A 22,254-nucleotide genomic window follows, 5' to 3' on the forward strand; every position below is an offset into this window, starting at 1 on the left:
TAGTGCAGCTGTTGTGCTGTATAGAAAGTATACAGTGTATATAATATCTCCATATCCTAACCTTTTGTATTTTTCCGTAAATGAATACCAGCATCACTCAAAAGAAACTAAGAAAGCATGAAAAGTAGCTGCAAGCTCACCACATTTTGAGCTTATAAATCTGCTACTTTTGCTATATTCTTATTTGAATCCTGAAAAGTAAACGTTTTGGACATAATGAGGTTTCCACCCGACAGAGACAATATCCAGTGTATATTACAGTATATCATTATGCACTGTGAGGGTTTTTTGTAGAGTTCACATCTACTGTAGGCCTACTTGAACTGCAAACTGACATTTATAGCTACAACTACTTTATGAACAACTTAAACACTAGCCCACTCTTGTTTTTGTTTTTTTTCTTACTCCAAATACAGAAGACTGCAAATATTAAAATAACCAATCTACGTGCTGGATGACACATTGTGAGCTTGTAGATCAGTTATTTTTTGTTGAATGTTCAACCAAGCATAAGAATTCAAGTTTCAAGTTCAAGGTTTCAAGTTGTTAAAGTTAAGCTTACTGCATTAGGGCTGCATCATGAAGAGAGACTGCTTTGTAAATCCCACAGTTCTAATGCAGGTATGGTAGAATGTGACTGGGAAACATGGCTGCAATAGATGTCTCTCCAAAGTAGGCTACATCTCCTACTGACTGTACAACAGATCAGCATTGTTTGAACATGTTTAGGTCATGTCCTCTTCATTGTCAGTGGCGAAAGAGTTAACATGGGGAACTTAAAAAATGTACAAAGTAACCAGAGAAATGATAAGAAGGCTTATGGTTCTGATGTTTCTTTTTACCCCCTTTTTCTCCTCAATTTAGTTACTTGTCATGCCAATATGTTCCTCCCCACAGGCCCACACACATTTCTGTGTTGTTGCTAATGAGTCCTACCGACTCACCTGCCAGTAAGTAACCCCCACCGGGAGGACGTAGAGCCTCCGTCCAACTCTTCCCGCCCAACACTACAGGCTGACAGGTGCCGCCACAGCCCGTAGGAGTATGTGCAGTGACAAATATCACCCTCCCTGCGGGCTTCCCTCCCTCGAACACGGGCCAATTGTGTTCTTGTATGTAGACGCTCAACAAAGCCAGATGCATTGCATCATGGTTCTGTTTTACTGTAACAATTATCGTCCACATTCACTATATATTACATCTTCTCTCCTCTCATAGATGTTACTCTGCAAAGTCCAATTCCAATGACTAATAAATAATAAATACAAATTATAAATAAAAAGGATAACACTGCCTAAAGAATGCTGGCAATGCCATTTCCACTGTGGGTCGTTTTAAACCTGGTGTTTTTTCTAATGAGATACCTTAACTGCCCAGTTTACCCAGCGACTGCACCATCTCTCCTGCTATGCAGTACAGTACGTCCCCACGGTACGACAGCCAACCGGTCTCTCCAAGTCGCCGTTACTTTTATTAAAGAAGGTGGAAGGTGTCTGAAAACAGGATTCCCTTCCGAGTGGTGTAGACACTGTAGAGCAGGGGACAGTTTTGGCATGGTGTCTGTCTGCCTCACAACCCGAACCCTCATGAAACATGTATGCTTTGTGTGCTTCCTACGCCCTTTTCCTCTCAGTTGTCTGCAGGATGGTAAAAAAAACAAATCACAGTTTAACAGGAGACAGAAATAACGGGATGAAAGATGGAACATGCTTTCTCTCAATCTCTTACTTCAACCAATCATTCTCACACACACACACACACACACACACACACACACACACACACACACACACACGCACACACACACGCACACAAATACACACACCGCCCTGCCCCTATCGTCTATCGTACATAAAAAGTCGAAGCAGCGGAATGCTGTTTCCGGAGCCCGAGAGAAAGACTTATTGCTTTGTAATCGTGCAATAATTAGCCACAGTGATAACAGACCCCATTTATAATGTTATCACACAACAGGACAGAGGAGTCCGAGTTACACTCGTACATGTTCTCTGCTCCGCCGCTGCTATTGCAACAGTATTGCGTTGTGGAGTCATGGGGGAAAAAACCTCAGACTTCACAAAAGACACAGCCATGGGTGCATGGACTGAACGAAAAACCTCCAAAACTCAGTGTGGAAAAGTCAAGATCTCTCTAAAATATCAGATGTACAAGCTCGTGACGCACTGTGAGCTTGTACATTCTACATTTTGATTAGCCACAGTATAAAATATAGTTGAAGTGGAACTATTATTGTGTAACTAATTTAGCTGGGGATCACATGGAAGGCCCCTCAAGGATCCATGTGGGGTCCCGGGGCCCCACTTTGAGAACCACTGGTCTATAGCAGATGTTTTCCAGACATTTCAGCTCAAGAGAAATTCGGTTGTCTCCCCAGGACCAGAACTAACAAAAAAAACATTATGAACCATTTAAGCTCTATTTGATAGTTTACAAGGCCAGGTTGATGAATCCCTGTCTGAAGCAGAGTTCATATCGTCGCTGTCAGGGCAAACCTTGTGTGCCTAAAATGTCCACTTTTCCGGAGATCTAGTAGTAGTAGTTTTTACTTAGTCAAGTTCTTGTTAATTATTTTCATTGGTTAAAGGGATATTTCACTTTCAAAGAAACTTTTGAGCTATACCCCGCCCCCCTTCCTATACAAACCCAATGTAACTTTAAACTCCATTTCAACCATGTTAGAGTCATCAAAAACACCTGTCCTTTTTCTGGTGACTGATATTGTCCTAATACGTGAGGGGCCGTGTTTTTTCAATTACTTTTTTCATAACAAAATATATATAATTGTTTTTGGAAAAGAATGAGTACTCCTGGAGGATGGAGGAGACTAAATCATTAAAATATAGGATAGTATAGGAAGGGGGCGGGCAGCTAAAATGAATATTAAATATCTAAATACTGAATAGAGCAATTTAAAAACTGTCTGGGGTGTTCACATAAGCCTGAGTAGACAATAAAAGGACCAAACTTTTTTCTTATGCGAAACATCCCTTTAAATATTTCATTGCTGTCAGGCAGAAACCTCTTATCTCTATATATTGACTTTGTGTTTTATCATAAATTAACACATCATACAAACTAGAGCGACGTCACACAAAACCATCAACAATAGCAGATCCAGAACTCATTGTTCTATTGAGTGGATAATTGTTATTTTTGCATTGTCATTGTCTTCATTGAAGTGTTAGATTTAAAATGTAATATCTTTTATCTCGACATTTGGTGTTTTATAGTAGCATTGCTGTCGGGCGAAAACCCCTTTTCAACTTATCTCCATATGTTTTATTCTACAGCCTCACACAAAAGCATCTACTAACTTTGAATTTGAATCCATAAAAGTAACAGTTTTAGACTTTAAGTATTCGATTTTTTCGATTTTGAGTACAATGCTATACACTAGCATTGGTACACTACCCAGGATGTATCATCTGCACTACGGTGCTTTTTACTTACTTCAAGTTTCAAAACAGGGCTGGAGTGTCTTTTTTTGTATTACCGCTATTAATAAAAAATCTGGAGTAGAAGAGGAAAGTTACATAGTGCAGCTTTAACCCATTTTGGCCGGGAACCCCTTTTGGTGTTAGCATTATGTTATGCTTTAGCTATTGAAAAATAGCAGATCTACAAGCTCATAGGGTTCATTTGGTTCACATCATAATGTGTACTGTGTCTACACAGCTGGGAATACATCTACGGTAATTTCTCCCTCCAGGAGAGCAATCTCCAAAGAAACCATGTTTCGGGGACTTTCATACTAAGAAAAATAAGAATAAGAAAAATCATGACTGGAAATGGTCCAATACCATACCACTGATAGCAGATATTCATATTCTTAAATAACACATCAAGCAGGAATGGGACAGGGAAAGAGCACAACATCATTCTATAACAGCAAACCAGAGAACAGTGAAGTACTGCTTAACCATTCTAGGCGGGAACCCCTTTTGGTGTTAGCATTATGTTATGCTTTAGCTATTGAAAAATAGCAGATCTACAAGCTCATAAAGCTTGTAGGTCTGCTATTTTTGAAAAATCGAAGTACGACTGACGTAGAAACATAGCTTTTTCAGAAAACTGTCAGGATGTAGAAGACATTTTTAGAATCTGATCTCAGGTCAAAATGGGTATTAAATAAAATCTGCCAAAGATTGGAGCCATGTTTCAATAGTACACAATATCATACTTTTGTGCAGGTTTAATGTTTGTCTAGCCCCTAGCCCCTCCTATACACAGGTTTAATGTTTGTCTTTAGTTCAATGTTTGTTTTGTAAACACATTGACAATGAAGGGAAAATGTACATCATAATGTAACTCATGGCGTCATATTGTCTCTTTATTGTTAATGATGTTTAATGTCTGTGTTGGCACCGTTTGTTTTACATCACTATTACATCACCTAATCAACATGAGTTAGACTTTAATATATTAGTGCCCCTCACTTCACACGGGTGTGATTTTGAATGTAATTTCTTTCAGAATAACCCACCTGTGAGTAATTACCAACATTTATACATTAAAAAACATCTGCTCTTTTCATGTAATTATTACAATTATTAGAATGTAATACAACACAGTCCTTGAGTGACACACTGAACTATAGATTATGATTTTAAATGTTTGTGCTGTCAGATTACTGTAATAATTTATGTGTAATCTAAACTATCCTATACCAGAATCCATATCATCCCTTCCCTCCCATCAATTCAGTCCCTCTTTAATGTTCAGGAATCCATCTTCTCAAGAAAAGAACCGATCATCCCAGTCATGTATCTTATATTTTCTGTCCACTTTGAGAATGTTAATAATCATATACTTTCTTTTCCAACTTGTCTGAAAACGTTTCTATTGTTTGCTTGTTTTTCCCTTTCCCTTTACAAACGGCTTAATCTTTTCTTTTTTCTTTCCCTCTCCCTCATACTCCCTTCTGCAGTTCTAAAGTGCTGGCTCAGTAGAGGGTGTCCTTGGTGACATTGACTACGATTCTGAAACAGGATGCCTCATCTCACTCGCTCTCCTGGCAGAAGCAGATGCCAATATATAATAACTCATTCTGGTATGAGCCACTTTGGGAAAAGAGCATAATGTTGTTGTTGGGCAGAAACCTCTTATCTCTCTTTTTTTTCTTTTGGTAAATGAATGTCCTAAATGATCATACTACAGCGTCACACAGCAGCAGCAATAGTAGCAGATCCACAAGCTCTAAACATAGATCAAAACGTGGCTTGAGCTTTTGAACTGGTAGATCTGCTACTTTTGCTACTTTTTAATTTGAATCCTGAACAGTAAACCATTTTGGACATACAGTAGGAGGTTTCCAACCGACTGAGACGATATCGTTAAATACGACCAGTGCCGAACCAATCACTCTAGGCGACACCACGAGAGGTAGAGTCCTTCACCTCAAAAAGCATTTAATTAAAGACATTACTTAAAGACATTTACGCCGCAGACAAAGCCAACTCGAGCTGTGACAAATCATGACAACAAACACAATATTTTGGGCCGAACAAATAATTACAAAGAAGAAGAACAACAAAAACTGCAGTTTTTTTCTTCTTTCGTAATGCTCTTTGGAGAATTACAAAGAGCACAATAAACAAAGTGCAAACCTTCATCAACAAATGACTCAGAAGAATACTGAAAATTCACTGGCCGGACAAGATCAGCAACAAGTTCAACAACGATCTGTGGATGAATACAAAACAGCAGCATGCAGACGAAATTGGAACAAGAAGATGGAGATGGATCGGGCACACACTGCGCAAACCAGTGTCAAACACGACCAAGCATCTCCAGGCAAACACCAAGAGGCTGGGATGCACCTGGTCGCAGATGGAGAAGAACGCCAGTCACCGAGAACTCTGGACTGGTCCCTTGTGTCAACGGCCTACAGTATACCCTAGTATGGTGTAAGGTGTAAGTAAGTAAGTAAGTAAGTAGAGAGACGATATAGTAGTGATGTTTGTAAGAATAAGCTTTATCCATAAGAGCCACTGGCCACAGGACCTTTCCATATTTTAATATTAAAATATGCATATAGTATATATAGTATAATTAATATGTATAATAGTTACAGTTTGCACTCATGCATAAATAAAAGATAAAATAGAAAGTAATCCACATGGATGTGTCCATGTAAGTTTGGCCTAGAATAGCGCTTCCAAAACTTTTTTGTCCATGCACCCCGTTATCTCCCGACCTAGCTGATACACCCCCCCCACGGAAAGGAAACATATGAACATATATTCTTATGCAACATATGTTCATCATAATTATGACATATTAGAAATTGGCCACCTGCATGTACTGTATGTCTCTACATGTACATATAAATACCCAATATATGTGCCATACAGTATGTGGACACAAGATATTATAGACATATATTTCCTATATATCCACATGTACAGTACATAGCTTGCCCTACTGTATATGAACCTGAATATGGCATGGTGTATATATTCTGCATACTTGCCATATATTGGCATATATGTTCATACATTTAAAAAACACCATACCACCATTAGCCTTTTCATGTCACGCACCCCCTAGAGTGGGCGCACGCACCACAGTTTGGGAATCCCTGGCCTAGAATGACACTGACAAATGGATGCTTATGGGTTCATTTGATTCCATGTTGTACACATCAGAATGTGTACTGTGTCTACACAGCTGGGAATACATCTAAGGTAATTTCTCCCTCCAGGAGAGCAATCTCCAAATAAACCATGTTCAAAGAGGATTCGGGGACTTTCATACTAATGTTAAAAGACCAGAAGAATAACACATGTTATTCCTCTGAGAAGAAAAATCATGACTGGAAATGGTCCAATACCATACCACTGATAGCAGATATTCATATTCTTAAATAACACATCAAGCATGAATGGGACAGGGAAAGAGCACAACATCATTCTATAACAGAAAACCAGAGAACAGCGATCTGCTAAGTACTGCTTAATATTGGATCATTGAAAGTTGTGGGAATAATGGGAATAGTGGCTACAGTTAAAACTCTCTTTGTCAAAGCTCACAGAGGCAGAGTCGAGCAGGACCAATACTGAGTCTGGGAGATTGAATGGACAGACCGACCCAGAACTCTCTTTGGAAACAACGTTTTATTCTGACAAGGAATAATGAAATAATCCCAGACACGTCTCCACGTTAGTTCCTAATGCAAGGACTCCTCTCTCGTTCCATGTGGAAATACAGAAGGCAGAGCGACAGTAACACAATACATAATACTACGTAACATACCTGACAAGGAATAATCACAGACACGTCTCCACGTTAGTTCCTAATGCAAGGACTCCTCTCTAAACAGAGTTGAACAAAGACGGTATAAATCATTTTGCAACAATGCTTATTTTGTTACAGAGAACAACAAAGACACCCACCTCGTTCCATGCGGAAATATAGAAGGAAGAGGTGGAGGTGTGGGGGGCAAGGAGGAGACTTAAAGGAGCTGTGACCTCTAATGCATTCTTATACACATGAACCATGGAGAATTAAGTCAGGTAGAAGCACTTAATTGTATCATATTTTGTGTAATTATATAACACTGTTACACATGGACATCACCACCAAGGTTGTCTCCTGCCACAGTGCCACTCAGAGGACAACTTATGCAAACCAGCTGAGGGAAATATTTTCCTATGCTGAACTATTCTTTCCTTTTTCACTCACGCCAGACATGAACAGATGAGCAAAAGCTATACTGTGACAATCAAAGTAACTGTTATCTGTGGTCCACAGATGGCGAGGAAAGCACGTTCTACTAACCAGTATCACAAGTAAATACAGGATGAATGTCAAAAAACTATTCCCTCTGGCCTAAGTCTGCTCTAATGGATGTTTATCTAAGCGGGAGATGAAGCATTTGAAGTTGCTGAATAATGTCCATGTGACATACACAGCAAGAAACACAGCAGTTCCATCACTCCGTTGGCTCCTGCTCCGAGGATGGAGAGAGTAACAGTGTGGTGTTGAAGTAACGGCCTGTTTAATAAAATAAACGTGTCTTAAGCTGAGGGATGAATAATGGAAGCATGCTGATATGACACTTTGAGAAGTCTCGGTTTGAGGCTAAAGTCTTATTGATCATCTGGAGAGATCAATATGGGGCCATGAGCAGAAAGATGCACTGTATTCACCTCTCAGAATCCAAATGCTGAGAGAGCAGAGAAAAGGAAACATGGAAGACAGACACTGCTATAACTAGAATTATAGAGACAAAGTTGATTGGAATTGAACTGGAATTATTCATACATACCGTGTACGTGTCTAACAAAACTATGCTTTTTGTGGCTTTTGTTTTTGCTGAGTCAAATCAAACTTTAATGGAATTTACTCACATTTCTTCTGTCTAGGCTCGCCACAAATGTATCCTTTTTAACCACTTAAGCCATATTTCATACTTTGTCATAAAACTGAGTCACGTCACGTGGTCGAATATAGACTACTGTACCTACAAGCTCACAACACTTCATGTTGCGATGCGTTTTGGGCTTGTAGATGTACTATTTTAAAAATAAATACTCTTTTGAAAATGTTTGACCACAAACATAATACTGCACTAAAAAGCATGTAGCACCGAGCTAGCTCTTCACAGTAGAAGATGTCATTTACCTAAAATGAGAGCTCAGTCTCTAAACCCTGAGCAGCCCTACCTCTTTGACCTCCCACAGTCTCCCGGGGTTCTGCTGCTGTTTGGTCCTGGCCCGACGGGCAGTGCCAGGGGACTGATGGTGGGTGACGGTGACAATGTTACCAGGAGAAGCCCCAGGATGGTGGTGGTGGTGGTGGGGGTGAGGAGGTGGAGGAGGAGGTATCTGGGTGGAGGGTGGAGCAGAAGGAGCGTGTGGATGTGGGGGGCAGCCACAGTTCCGGGCCGAAGAGGAGAAGGAAGAGGAGTTGGAGGAGAAGGAAGACGTGCAGGAGGCCGGAAAGAGATGGCAGCAGCCACAGCAGGAGGCTGGGTGAGAGGAAAGGCAGGAGGAGGAGGAGGAGTGGAAGAAGGAGGAAGGGCACTCTGGCCTCAGTGTCGCGAGCGGCTTCTTCCCAGCAGCTCCCACTGCTCCTCCCGGCTCGGCGGCTGCTGTCACACACAAGGACATCTTCTGGCCGAGTACACAGGGCAATACGGGGACCAACGCATGCAGACAGACAGCCAGGGAGGAAGGGAGGCAGGCAAGTATGGAGGGAGGGAGGGAGAGAGACATAGGGGAGGGGGGGGGGTGGCTGTAATGGCTGCAAAATATGCAAAGAGCGAGGGAGGGGAGAGAGGAATTCTAAGGTAATGTTTAAGCTAAGGCAAGAGAGAGAGAGGGAGAGGGCTATACGAGGTGAAGGAAGAGAGACTGAAAGCAAGGGAGAATTGCAGCGTTACAGGGGACAGGGGAGAGAAGAGGAGAGGAGAGGAAGGGAGCGGATGAGAGAGAGGGAGAGTGTCCAGTGAGAGCAGACGCAGCGAGAGCGGAGGTGAGGGGACTGGGGAGAGGAGGAGGGAGCAGCATGCAGCTAGAACATCCTGCTCACAGAGTGCGCACACACGCACGCACGCACACACTCAACCAAGGTTTCCGGATTGCATGCATTATGTGCAAAACTCATCTCACTGCAAATGCAGTACTGTAAATCTTGGTACAGTACTTCATCATATTCACATCCCTATGAGCATGGACTTTCATGAAACAAAACAAAAACAACATACATTTTAAAGCATTACCTGTAACTTGTCTGTTTACCAAATAGCAATATTCTAGAGTTTACCTATTGAAGAATTATCTCCTCAGAGAGAGTAAACTAAATGTATCACTGTGTCAACTCACACCGATAAAAGAGGCCTTTACTCACTTCAACCTGAAGAGGGTTATAGTATGCCTGAAGGACTTCTCTCAATCTTTCTCGGGTCATGTCAACAAAGGAGCTATATAACAAGCCTTATGAGTAAAAGGACAGGATTCAGTGTGTTTAAACCAGGGGGGCAGTGAAGCCAATAGTGTCTGAAGCCAGTAGGAAATCCTGACTTCCTGAAAGTTCATATAATGGCCTGTTGTGGCGCTGTCATTGGTCCCAAAAAACCCCATGATTCATGTATTTGGGCCCAACTTCACCTAGACTGTATTACCTTAATAAACATGGTCATGAATACTTTCTGCTTCCAGTCACTAGTTCAAAGTCTCATTTCTCATGTCATAATATTCTTTTTGGAAAATTATGGTCCCATTTATTAAAAGAATGGCCATAAAGTCTAGTATGTTCTGATGGGCGTGGCTACCATTGCAGTCTATGATCGGGACCCCCCCCCCCCCCCCCCCCCCCCCCCGCGCTCGAGTCAAAATAAAAACCAACGAAGAAGAAGGGGGGAAGTCCCGCCTCGTTGTCTGGGCCAGCCAATGGCCAGCTGGGCCCAAACTGATCTACAAAGATGGCGATTTACTGACAGGCTTCGTCTTACGTCCATATCAGACCCGGAGAACGCTTTGTCCATATTTTTTTTACAGTCTATGGTTTAAACCAGCATAGGAGCACTGTGCTGAGGGCCACAAATGACAAAAAGTTGAGCAGAACATGAGCTTACAGTGTTATTTCACACACACACACACACACACACACACACACACACACACACACACACACACACACACACATGCTGTGCACTGAAGCCTGCAGAATAACCACACAGTAAAATCCTGGGTTAACTCTAGGATGTTAAAAGTTAATTGTTAATCATCTGCACTACTTAATTCATAAGAAGTATACGCAATTAGAGAATGTAAAATAATTGTTATCCTGATCAACGTTTGCCTGGTACCAACATCCATATGGAATTGTGGACAAACCTTATCGAATGAACAATGAAAAAAAGGTGTTCCATGGCTCAAATGCCGAATACATAATGAGCCTTGATATGAAAAGGGTTGAAAACCACAGGAGTAGACACGTCACCTCTGATACACGTGACATCACCAGCCACCTATTTTAACCCGTGAGGAGTTTAACCAGGAAGACCTAAGACGAGTGCATTGTCTCAGTTCTGCTTCCTGCTGAACAGGCGTAATGACCAAACTGTAGGGGTCGCTAAAGAGATGGCTCCCTGGTTCCTTCCCAGCCACCCACCGTCCCACCCGATAAACCTCCAAACACGGCCAGTATTGGTTGAAGCACCCAGCGAAGCCAGAAGCATGGTGGCTGATATGAACCTCCCCTCCATGATGGGGAGCTTGTTGTTGCATATAGACTTTTTTTTAAATTGGATTCAAGTGATTATGAGCCCCGGTTGGAAATTCTCACCCTACTTCTTGTATGCCCCATCAGTTGCAGTTCTACAATGTCAGTAGTTTAAGCGCTCTGCTTGGGCAGAATACAGAGCAGCCAGGCAGCCGTATGAGATAGGATGAGAGGGCTCTGGTGGTAATGAGCATCTGGGTCATAGATTGGATGGGTGTGTTCAGAAAACAAATCTATGGGCACACGCACAGCCAGACATTTCTCTGGATGTTTTATGCACTTGTATCTCAGCGAAGATGGAGTGATGGATCTATAAATCCTGAATTTCAGTGTTACATTAAGATTTCCCTGGTAAAATGTGAATTAGCTCTGTGTGTGTGTGTGTGTGTGTGTGTGTGTGTGTGTGTGTGTGTGTGTGTGTGTGTGTGTGTGTGTGTGTGTGTGTGTGTGTGTACAGTATACCTTAGCACTGCTGTCAGAGTGGCGTCTGGAACACAGCTGTAGCTGAGTCATCCATAATTGCTGCTCTTGAGCATCTAATGCTGAGAGGGAGAAGAAGAAAGCCTGATTTATTAATACTTTACCGTACGATGGTGTTGCACACCAAAAAACAGCAGATCTACAAGCACAGAACCCGTCACTCGTCACATTATCAGCTTTATAGATCAGCTATTTTCTGTGTGCCCCCAAGTAGCTATAAAACACAGTGACACAATATCAATATCCATAACTCCAACTGTACAGGGAACCATCAATACCTGACCCAGGAAGTAATTTATGCATCAGGAAGTAGTGTCAGATAATTGTCTGTGGATTTATTGTACATTGGTAGTTTGATTTCCATCACAAGGCCAGGTGGGACCTCTCAAATTCTCAAATTGACATGATATCAACATGACACACATGATGGAGCCTACGCTATTATGTATTGTGCTGTTGTGGACAAAATGGTGCAGTTAAGTCTAATTTGAATTGACCTTGAAAATTATCATCATATTTTATGCATGGACCCCACGGGGACATCTGACTGCTGCTTTGACCTGCCCCTGACTAATGGTTAATCTATACTCAGCGGTATGATGTGTCGCTCGCCAGAAATAGACCATCTACAATCTCACTATGCCATCGATACCGTAATATAACAAAGTATAAACCGGGCTTAAGTTAACATACGGTGGCGAGCCATAATCTTTACAACCATCTGAAGAGTTAAATGTAGATGTACAGCCTGCTTTTTGGAGGGCTTAAGGAGATCATAGTAGTATATGAATTATACAAGCCAGAACGGACGCCTGTCAAATCCCTTAACTTTCACTGTGCTAAAGAATTCTGCTGGAATGCAGCATAAACTAAAGCTTCACTCTGGCTTAGTGGTGGCCATTTTGTGGTGCCACAGATAGAAAACCTATTAGCTTTTCCGATAAGAGATTTCCCAAAATATAAAATATTGTAAGCCTGGAACCAAGCCACCCAGGCTCCTGCATGGTGAATCATGGCCATAAGATATGCATTCCTGCATTCTGTTTGCCTTCATGTCAGCCAGAGTTACTCTGCTCCTGAAGAAACTAACTCTCAACACTGCAGTGTTGAGAAGAACAATAGACTTGATACAGTAAGGTTAACCACCAGCCTCTCATGGACACACCCTTTATTGACATCACAGGGAAACCACTGAAGTGGATCTCTCTTCCTACCTGATCATCACTTCAAACTGTTACTCTGGATCACCATCCTGGGAGTGATCCTGGACAATCAGCTGTCCTTCAAGGCTAAGTGATCACTCACTATAGGTTTGAATTAAACAACTTCTGGTGGATCAGGCCCTCCCTTACAAAGGATTTTACCCTGCTCCTAGCTTGATGACTCAAACAAAAACAAAAATGGAAAATAAAAGGAAGAAACTTTGTGAAGCAACACAAACAGGAAGCCCCCAACCCCCTCTGTGTGTGTGTGTGTGTGTGTGTGTGTGTGTGGGGGGGGGGGGGGGGGGGAGTAATACTTTCTGATTGTGTGACCACAGAGGTCACGTACCTGCTTTCCTGGGTCCTCCTACTGTCTGAGAGGTGCAATCTCCATGTCTGACAGATCTCATTTCACACGGTTTCATCTCTCTCTCTCTCTCTCTCTCTCTCTCTCTCTCTCTCTCTCTCTCTCTCTGTGTGTGTGTGTGTGTGTGTGTGTGTGTCTCTCTCTCTCTCTCTCTCTCTCTGAACTCTAGAGAGGGGTAAACAGTTTCGCTGATGGCTTTTGTGATAGGACTGACACTTTAAATTCACACTTTGCTCTCTCTGTCACTTTCTTTCATTTCGTGGCCACCCTCCATTGAGGATCCACTCACTGCTTATCAGCAAACAACTCATCTAGAGCCAGACCAGGACACAGTGCTCATATTAAATGACCTAGCAAGGATTATGCGAATAAATTCCTTCTCAAACAAAGGTAATGCAAGTCATGACTTATCAGAGGTTTGATTGATTGAATACTTTATTAGCAGTTTGAGAGAGTACAATAAAAAATAAATAATAATAATAATAATAATAATAATAATAATAATAATAACTAGAATAAGTGCCCCTCGGGCCACAGGTCTCCACCAGGCCAGGTCAGGTTGTGGCCTCCTGGTGGCGCTATAATAGGCCAAGGTGAAAAGGGTGCCATTGACACCATTGATGGCAATTGGATGATTTGAGGCATTTTGTTCCAGAAATGTGTTTTGCAAAAATCCACCTGTTGGTGGTGCTATAACAGGCCAATGTGAAAAGGGTGGGATTCATTCCTCAGCCTAGTAGGAAAGTCTGTGAAAGATTTCACGTAAATTGCACGATGCGTTCATGATGGTCATCTGTGTAATCTGGTCCCAGCAATTTGATTAGCAGTATACTGTGGTTACTTTGTGCCAAAAAGTGACAGCCGTCAACCATTTCTTTGGGTATGCAACAAAATCAGCAAATCTGTGCCTGGTTTGCTGGGACCAGATTACACAGATGACCATTTTTCTTACGTCATCATTGAGAGCTAGTCATACATATACACACCACGTACTCTGGTATACAGAAGTATACATATACATATACTATATAGAGTATGTAGTTGTAATTTGATTAGCAGTATACTGTGGTTACTTGGTGCCAAGAAGTGACAGCCGTCAACCATTTTTTTGGGTATGCAAGAAAAGCAGCAAATCTGTGCCTGGTTTGCTGGGACCAGATTACACAGATGTCCATTTTTCTTACGTCATCATTGAGAGCTAGTCATACATATACACACCACGTACTCTGGTATACATACGTGTACATATACATATACTATATAGAGTATGTAGTTGTAATTTGATTAGCAGTATACTGTGGTTACTTGGTGCCAAAAAGTGACAGCCGTCAACCATTTTTTTGTGTATGCAAATCTGTGCCTGGTTTGCTGGGAGTCTGGACCAGATTACACAGATGATTTACGTCATCGTTGAGAGCTGGGACCAGAGTACATGGTGTGTATATGTATGACTAGCTCTCAATGATGACGTAAGAGAAATGGTCATCTGTGTAATCTGGTCCCAGCAAACCAGGCACAGATTTGCTTACACAGAAAAGTGGTTGACGGCTGTCACGTTGAAGAGACCGGGCGATATTATTACTTGCGCGCTCTGCTTGCGCAAGTAATAATAATAATAATAATAATAATAATAACACAAACACACAAAAGCCCGGGGCTTGTTTCCATTGTACCACAATGGTGCAATCACTTGTCATGCATGTCACAGGAAAACATGTAAATGTGTGCCAGTTCCCTGAAAGCCAGTAATAATCTAATAAAGTAAAAATTTGGAGCTTAAAACAGTGTGCTGTTGCACATCTCCAAACTACCTACCAGTTAGTGATAGTGTGTGTACTGTATGAGCTGTTTCAACCTGGAGGTTGTTCTCACTGCGTAGATTTGCTGACAACACCTTCTACCCTCATTTCCACTCTATACTGTTGGCATGCAAAACAAGTGAAAACCATGTGAGAGACACAGCCACACTACTACATCAGCTATCACTTCTGACGTGATCAAAAAAGATCATTCTGGAAAATTCTCCCTCATTCTACAGACAGCTGCTGACAGGAGTTACACTATGCTGACAGCAGGGCTTTTTCCCCATCAGTGAGCAACATTGAAACCTCAACTTCAAACAATAATGTGACACTGAGATGCTGGGGTGCTATGGGGTTCCCATAGCAACAGGGAGGTGGGAGTCTCAGAAGAAGTTATTCCCCCTACAGAACTCTTTGTCAATACAATAAGAGATATTACTTTAGCCTCCAATGCCGTTACGACTTCTGCCATGGTTGCTCTGTTCTCTCTGAATGGGTTACCTGTTGTTCCCTAAATGACAATGTAAGATGATGGAGCACAATAACATGGAGAAAAAAAGTAGAAAAAGATCAGAAACAAAAAGAGTAAAAAGACTAATGAGCTGCAGTACGGTATAGCCCCTTGACTTCTCTCCAGTATGCATACTATATATTACAGGATGTCCTAGGGGTCATCAGTGGCAGCACAGAGCACCTTGGCCCAGGCTTTAAGACCAAGGCTATTCAAAACATTGCAGTCCCCTCACCCCTCGCTCCATCACCCTCTGTGTCCTAGTTATACCCCACCCAATAAATGTGTGTGTGTGTGTGTGTGTGTGTGTGTGTGTGTGTGTGTGTGTGTGTGTGTGTGTGTGTGTGCGTGCGTGCGTGCGTGCGTTGGGGGACAGTTGGTGGCTTTAAAAAAGAATAGCTAATAAGCTGAACATAGCTGCCAGTGAGAATCTGACATACGCCTCCCAAAGGGAGACGAACTCACTAATCGATACATTTCCTCTTATTAAAATGGAAACGGAGGATTGTTTTCCTACCTCTGAGTTTGTAGAAGTCTCCATTGGCGGAGTGGATGGTAAACATGTGAGGGAACTCGTCGCTGGAAACCACAGAGGCTCCGAGAAGAGACATGGACCCCCGCGGAGGCCTCTGGCTGCTGCTACTGTGGGCATTTAGATAATACTGCAGCTGACTCACTTCTGGATCTAGTACAAAAAATCTGCAGGAGATAGAAGCAGAAAAAAGTAAAAAAAAACTAAATTAAAAATGAATCCATCAGGGCCTACATTTCAGAAATTACAGAAATCTTTGCTTTGTATTCTAACACAATATATAGTAGAAGGAAGGCACTGGATCAAACTCGGACAATTAAAGCTGTTCTAATCACAGGGTGCAGGCAAACAGAGACGACAACGTTTCCATGTCAATACATCTTCGTCGGGTCATGATACAATACCTCAGGTGAGGTGAGGCTACAACCCTACATGATACAATCTTAGTGTTAATTCAACCCTGCTCACACCACACAATTTTGGGGATGTGTTCGTTGATGTACTTGCGTATACACTTGATGGGGTCCCCCTGGGGTCTATAAGAGGCCTGCCCATTCTTCGCTCAACACTAAATCTCTTTGCCAAAAGTAGCCTGGGCGCATTGCGTCGCAGGCTTGTGCCATTGTAGATCTGTTATTTTCGCAGATTGTGAAATATCAAAAGGAGTGTAGGAGACGTGCACACACGCACACGCACGCACGCATGCACGCACACACACACACACACACACACACACACACACACACACACACACACACACACACACACACACACACACAATAGCTCAGTCAGCATTCTCTTCTTCCCCTGATGAAAGCGGGAACAAATCTTATTTCATCCCACATTGGAGCTTGTATGCAAGCAGCTGAGGGCTGAGTGATTTTACCCTGGGGTCTTTAATATGGTCACGTAGCAGCATCTGCACCACACTGATGAGAGCCGCTGATGGAGGTATGGATGGAGAGAGGGGTAGGAGGAGGAGAAGAGGGATGTAGGGAGGAGGGAGAAATAAGAGGGGTGGATGTCAAAACAGAGAGGGAGGCTAAAAAGAAAGAACAAAGAGAGATATGAAAGCAGAAATGGGAGCAACAGAGACCCAGACAACGATCAAGAGAGAGGACACAAAACAACATGTGGAAGAAGGGAGAAAACTATGAGATGAGACTAGAAACCACAATGAATAATTCAAATCTCAGTTTTTATGAAACCATCTGTTGTCTCTCGTCTGTCACTGTTCCCATGTGGCTTTAGAATGTGTTGTTTGTATATGATGAGAAGGCTCTGACTTCTTTTCAAAGAGTGTAAAAGACACTAATATCCCCAGTGTTTATTTATCCATTTGTAACAAATGTAACCAAAGGGACACATGATACAAATTATATTATTGCCTAACAATGACATCATTGATGAAATCACTGGTATGCACCAGGTTTCAGACTTAATAATTTAGCATGCTACCTTTCCATGAAGACAAAGGCTGTATTTCCATTGATGATGTCACTGGTACGCAGCTGGTGCCATAGTATAATGAGCATTAGTGAAGTGTGTGTGTGTGTGTGTGTGTGTGTGTGTGTGTGTGTGTGTGTGTGTGTGTGTGTGTGTGTGTGTGTGTGCGTGTGTGCATGTGTGCGTGGGTGCATGCATGCGTGTGTGTGTGTGTGTGTGTGTGGTGGGTGCAAGAAAACAGCTGCTTTCTATCACTTTGTCCTATTGATAGATATATTACAGTACATGACAGCTGGTACTCAGTCGTCTCCATCACAAATTACATTGTTAGCCATTAGCGGTGAGAGGGCTACTTTCAAAATATAATCTGGTACGAAATCTGTTATGCCTTGTTAGGCACATGCAAATTCCATCATGTCAGTAATATTACTTCTCATAACTTTGGAATTATGTGGCCTCCAGAATCCACTGAATATCAAGTTAAATGAATTGTATTGTAATCATCATCAATAACCATTAGCTGCAAGTGCAAGAATATCTCAATAATCTAGTTTTAATCTGTTATTCTGTGCCCTATATGCAGTGGCCTATATAATATAATTCAGTCGATAATAGCGTTGTAAAGCTGCAGAATGAGGTGTAACCTTGCCTGAGATCTAAGGAATTGCATTTGCTTCTGAACAAATGAGCAGATTTCACTTGTAGCTCTGTAGTGGTTTTTAAGGAATATACAGAAGAACAAATTATTTATAAGGTGTGACAGTCTCCATTTGATTTATAGAATGATAATAATTACAATGTTGAAGAGATGAGGATGTGTGTGCGTGCGTGCGTGCATGCGTGTGTGGATAGCCTATTCTGGAGGTAATTTTCCAAAATAGCTGATCTACAGGCTCACAATGGGTGCCATCTTCATTTTCCGGAAGATATTTATTTTTGTCCAGCGAAAACAGGAGGGGGAGCTTCTATATAGCCAAAAACAGGAAATCATTACAAAGATGGTAAAAAGGGGAAAAAAACAAATCAAGTGAGGGGAAAAAGGGGTGGGTGGGGATTCAGATTTTACGGGGGCCAGTTTAGAATTGCAGCCATCCGTAGGTGCCCCTTGAGAGCGGTTTTGAAGGAGTCAAGGGATTCGCATGTCTTAATGACTGTTGGTAGGGCGTTCCACATTTTGGTGGCATAGGAGCGAAATTAATCTAGTCCCTTGTTTGTGCCGAATCTGGGTTGCACGTGGTTTGTTGAACTAGTAGTGAAACTGTCTTTAAAACAGAAGACAAATTGTTGTTTGTTTTAGTCTAAGGGAGGCGATAAAGAAAAGGCCATTGCCTGGGGTTTAAGGTTGATCCTGCAACGTGCCCAACCCATTAGATTATGAGATATCTTTCACTTAAATCAATAAGGTTCATCCTGATGTACTTGTGATTTGATATTAGGTAGACATCAAGCTTAGCATCTGTCCAAATAAAATACAGGCACCATCTACTGAAAATAACATAGCATCCGTGGATGCAATCAATACACATTTGATGCTAAAGACGTATTATCAATTTAAACCGCATGGTGCTTTAGATGAGTATACTCGTTTCTAGGCAGTTTATATCGATATGAGAAGGCCTCGTTAAAAGTCAACTTTTAGAATTGGCCCGGTTGCTAAGGACCCGCCTGCCCTGTTTGGGACTGCACGCGCACCCATTTACTTATGTTTTAATGGCCAACTTTGAACGCTGTTTTATCGGAATCTACAGCGCTGTCCGTGGTGATGATCAGATCCGTGAGCTATCACGTTAGCTCGCTAGCATTAGCACTTTTGCTTCATGCATTTTAGCTAGCTAGTGCGGCATAGTAAGATATCCCTGTGTGGCCAAGAGTGTTATCACTTTTGGTGTTATCACAAAAGTGTTATCACTTTTGGCCACGCGGTGGGCGGTGGCAGTTAAAAAAATGCAAACAGCATACTTGTATTAATATATCCTTCGAGGCTTTAGCTAGGCTAAAAGCAAATGTCTTCAACCTGTAATTAACTATTTGCTTACAGAGCACACGCAGCTTTATATTATTTTTTTCACCTATTTACTTTTTCTCAACTTGAATTATACCCTGCTATTTTAGTTTGTTTATTAATGTTATATATTGCTACCACAGTCTTATGGAACATGTCAAACCAACATTTCGCTGCACACACTGTGACAATTAAAACCTCTTTGAAATACGTGTAACATGAAATTCAGCCAACTAACACTGCAACTAATCAACTGCATGTGTACATGAATAAACACACCACTCTCTCTCTCTCTAACACACACACACGCACGCACGCCGCACGCACGCCGCACACACACACACACACACACACACACACACACACACACACACACACACACACACACACACACACTTCACTTTCACTCACAGTTTCCCTCACTGTCATAAACCAGTGTTTTCTTATGGCTTGTAATCATGACTCAGAGGTGCACTTGAAGCCTCTGCAGCCTCACAAACACTGTGCTGCTGCTGGGCCATAAAGCACTGTCTTCATCTGTCATCTGTGAGAGAAGTGTCTGGGATATCATTAGACCTTATAGCTCTCACTAGCTCCTAATCTATCACTCAAGGTTGCAGTGTAGAACGCCAGCAGCTCTCTTGCTGGAACAGGGAGACTTGAGATTGGAATATTCATTCAGATAGGGACAGCAAAGGGGTGTGTGTGTGTGTGTGTGTGTGTGTGTGTGTGTGTGTGTGTGTGGGGGGGGGGGGGGGGGGGGGGTTCACAGAGTAAGGGACAGTAAAGGTGAGAATGAGAGAAAGTTGAATGAGGGCACACAATTTGGAATTGAGCTTATGGACTGCAAGAGAGGTAGAGAGTGGCACGGATCATTTTTAAGATTTTATGATGAAGGTGCCAGAGCTGAGGTGCCAGAGCTGTTCTCATCCTAATATGTGAAAGTGGCAGAGAAAAGGCCCTCACCTGTGGTCTATAAGAACTGATAATTAGCTCCCATTAGGTCAATCCAGGGCTATAAATACTATTTCTATTACCCACATTAATCATGGTGTCCCTATTTTGGGCATGTCATTATAGGTGAAAAAATGCCTAACATTTTAAAATGTTCACAATGGTGAATCTACAATCTCACTACAAGATCTGCTATTTTTGCAATGTTTAAGATAGATTTTAAGTGGTTAACAGCTACCCTAATGTAGGTCACAGTGAAAATGTTTTCACAAGAGGTTTCCTCAAAGTCATCCATTCTTTGGGGAAAACGTACTGTACAGTATGTAATTGAAATGGTACAGTTTAAATTTGAGCAAAGATTTAATTACTGGAAGTACATATATCTGGTCTGAATAATGAACATTCATGGTTGAGGACCAAGCTGGGATTTTGCAGTTATGAGTAGCATGGACACGGCAGTTCTCTACACATGGACGTTTATGTTCTCACAGTAATTTAAAAAATAACATCATTACAGGGTGACATTGACGTTATGAATCCAAATTCCCCTTAATTATACTACAGCATTGGTGACATCCTCTTACAACTATACTGTATGAAGCTAGTTGTGTGACACGAATGCTGGACCAGCTGGACCAATTTGAACCAATTTAGCATGAACCAAATCCATCTGAAATGCAAAAGTATTTTTACCTCTCACTCTCGACATGAACTGGTTTTGGTATCCTAGATAATGTGCTCAATCCCAATTTATTAACTTTAACTTTATACCCCACCGAGGCAAGTTACACAGCAGGTCTAGCCTAAACTTATTTTATTTCATTAATCAGGGACTCATGTTTGACAGTAATACATGGTCCGGCTCCAACTCCAGCGATTTGGCTGTCAAGCGGTTTGTCAGAACGAATACGAGCCAAATCCCCTCTGACAGACTAGGAACAACAATAAAGTTGCAATCACTGTGCTGATACAAACATGCCACAGTCGCTTCACCGCACAGTCAATCTCCTGCCTCAGTTCACCCTGACAGAATAGAAAATTAAAATAAAGATGGGAGTGCATGGGGAGGGTGGGGGTGGCTGTTGGGACACTGCAAAAAAACAAAAGTAAAAAAAACATTATACATGTTTTGATAATAGTTCCAAATATTCATTCTGTGGTTGATCTTAAACACACACATTCTCACACATCTGCTTTTACTGTACTTAGAATTGTACACTCGTTATATGGAGCAGCAACTCCCCCACTGCCACCCTTAGATCTCCATATATATGAGCTGACCTGTTCTGACATTCCATGTTGATCTGACCTCATCAAACCCTGTACACTGAAGACATGCTCCATATATGGCCAGTACAGAAGTCATTCCATGTGACCCCCCCATGCCAAAGCGCCAGCGCTCACCCAGCAGTCTGCCGTCATCCAGGCGGATGCGGGGTCATTGAGGATTTCACTGTGTAAAAGCTGTATGTGTGTGTGTGTGTGTGTGTGTGTGTTGGGTGGACCATCATGGGAGTATGTTAAAGAAGACTATAGCTCACACTGTTGGCCTGTGATCATGGAGCTCATTACACGTTCGACTGCTCTGCCTATCGATCCACTGGGAAAGAGAGGAAGAGGAAGAAGAGGAGAGAGAGAGAGAGAGAGAGAGAGAGAGAGAGAGAGAGACACACACACACACACACACACACACACACACACACACACA

At 42.0% G+C, this 22,254-nt stretch overlaps 1 protein-coding gene across 1 annotated transcript in view; it reads right to left on the minus strand.

Annotated features, from left to right (window-relative positions):
- osbpl10b (oxysterol binding protein-like 10b) overlaps positions 1–22,254 on the minus strand; it is a gene marked incomplete at its 5' end in the record, with an annotated part of 66,512 nt that overhangs the window by 42,774 nt on the left and 1,484 nt on the right. The window contains 2 exons of the mRNA XM_080768729.1: positions 11,713–11,792; positions 16,130–16,311. Of these exons, the coding sequence (XP_080624855.1) occupies positions 11,713–11,792; positions 16,130–16,311 (262 nt within the window). The remainder of the gene's footprint in view (positions 1–11,712; positions 11,793–16,129; positions 16,312–22,254) is intronic.

Source organism: Protomyctophum bolini, assembly GCF_963924005.1.
Source record: "Protomyctophum bolini genome assembly, chromosome: 7".
Lineage (NCBI taxonomy): Eukaryota > Metazoa > Chordata > Actinopteri > Myctophiformes > Myctophidae > Protomyctophum > Protomyctophum bolini.